We start from the raw sequence: 2,083 nt of genomic DNA, 5'->3' as shown, positions 1-2,083 counted from the left end.
AAATTCAACTGGGGCAACCGGGTTTTTTGTAACTGGATCAGGTTTGAGAGCCACTTATATTTTCCGGTTTCATATTTTCAGACATTTTCTTCATGGGGAACACTTCAGGATCCGGGTTTTTTTCCTGATAATTTCTGATAATCTGATAATGATAAAATTCTGATAATACAGCGTACAGCCGTCCCGTTACAGGCATGTGTAGAACTTAATACTAGCATATCACATAGCTATGTGTAGGTCTATACTAAAGTCAGAAACCTTACTGTTAGGTCATGACGTGTGCATGTCACTCACCTGTCCCACTTTCCCGAAATGAAACAATCCCTTACAAACCAAAAGGGTTTCATCACGAAAAAATTTTCACCACACCACCACCACCACGCGCTCTCAACATTCCCTAACGACACCTGCGACAGAATGGATACAAATATCCAACTTCGACCATTGCTCACGGACCGTCCATGTTGGACTTTTTTCTTTGACCAACACCCGACCCAACTTTCAAAATACTTCACGATACCTCACCTTGAGCCCTCAAGATACATTTACTTTTTCAATTGTAATTCACCTTTCACCTACGAGCGTAGTATCCAACATAGCAAGACCTCGCGCTGATATCATTGGGTCACTAGCTGCTCAATATCGTCTTCTCGAAGCACACAGAGTCAGTTTTCCATAATTATCTCGTTTCTCACCCGATTTTATGTCAATCATTGCAAACATTAGGCTGATGATAGTCCTCTCCCAGGAAAATTGACTGGCATTCTGGGGAATTCGAACATGGTTGTTGCGACCCTAATCCACTCGAATTACGTTTTCGTGACTCCTGGGTTCCTTCCCGAACCGCCGCACCCAGACGACAAAAAAGGACGCCCGGTAGGGATCTACTGCCCGGTTTGCAACGCCGGACTAAAGTACTGGACTCCCAAGGCTGACGCATGGTCCATTGGAGTAAGTCCAGATTAGTACCCAAGCGTTCACCTTTTTTCCCTAATGCTAACTTGGCATAATAGTGCCCAAATTCTCAAGAACATAACACGCGAACATGGCGCTGCGACCAATTCAACCACGAAAGAACCCTCATCAACCTTGGGTTTCCGAGGCCGATCATTTCGAGCTTCAAAGATTGGGGACCACGTGTATCACCTGCCGGCGTCATTCTCGATCCTCCTCCTACGCCTGCATGGACACAAGAATATATGCCCTTTCTTTTGGCCACTTGTGAGATTTTGGGTTGAATGCCGAGTTCACGGATGCATGCGGTTGGATCGAGACGGGAGGAGGGTAAGATGTCAAAGGCTAAACTCCAGATGCTGTGAATGAGGTTGTGAGGGAAAGCCGGTTGTAGGGCAGAAATGAAGAAGTCAGCGACTGGTAGGCGGTACGATCGCAGTCGAAGTCCTGGTCCAGCGCAGTGTTGGACTTCGGATGCAAGCGACATGAATCGCACGAAGTCGGGTACTGTGAGTGTTCGCCTGAGCTGAGGTGGCAGATGGGCTACAAAATCAGTTAGTAGCATGATCCCGATTCGAGAGAGTTGTTGAAGCCGGATTGGGTCGTGGTGGGTTGAGGGTATCTTCGGTAGGTGGGTCGAGGGAATGTGGTGTGGGCAAGGGTATGCGTGCGAGGTGTCCATCAGGTCGCGTCGCAAGGCGTGAGACGTGACACCTCAAGGGGTATTTGAGCCCACAAGTAGGCCACGTGGTCTGCTTCACTTACGGCGCTTATGGACATGGTAAGATGCTGAGCAATCAGGGGCTTAAGAGATTTTAATCTAAATTTTACATATGAGGTTGAGCACCGTGAACCCATAACCCATGGGTTTGTGGGGGCTTATCAGGATTATCAGAAATTCTCAGGATTATTACTTTTGCTAAAAAGCTTGGCCCGATCGAGAAAAAATAAAACAGAATCAGACCCAGATTTCGCCGCAGCAGTCACAACGCAGCAGAGAGAACGATTTCGGGGGTGCTGTTGGCTCTGGTGCGAGCTCCCAGTCATATCCTTCAAATCCCTGTCCCTGTTGATCACTTTGTTTTCATCACTAAACTCCACTCAGTCGCTCGCTGCTTCTCACATCCTG

General features: G+C 47.5%; 1 protein-coding gene across 1 annotated transcript; it reads left to right on the top strand.

The window, feature by feature from the left end:
• Positions 1-312: 312 nt before the first annotated feature.
• Positions 313-1,238, top strand: MELLADRAFT_91704 (uncharacterized protein; the record flags this gene model as incomplete). Its single annotated transcript, XM_007419746.1, has 4 exons — positions 313-559; positions 600-664; positions 727-951; positions 1,014-1,238. The coding sequence occupies 4 exons, from the start codon at positions 313-315 to the stop codon at positions 1,236-1,238; spliced, it is 762 nt and encodes a 253-aa protein (XP_007419808.1).
• Between the last annotated feature and the right edge of the window lie 845 nt (positions 1,239-2,083).

This window comes from Melampsora larici-populina, assembly GCF_000204055.1.
Source record: "Melampsora larici-populina 98AG31 unplaced genomic scaffold MELLAscaffold_450, whole genome shotgun sequence".
NCBI lineage: Eukaryota > Fungi > Basidiomycota > Pucciniomycetes > Pucciniales > Melampsoraceae > Melampsora > Melampsora laricis-populina.
This window is presented reverse-complemented; position numbering and strand designations above follow the sequence as displayed.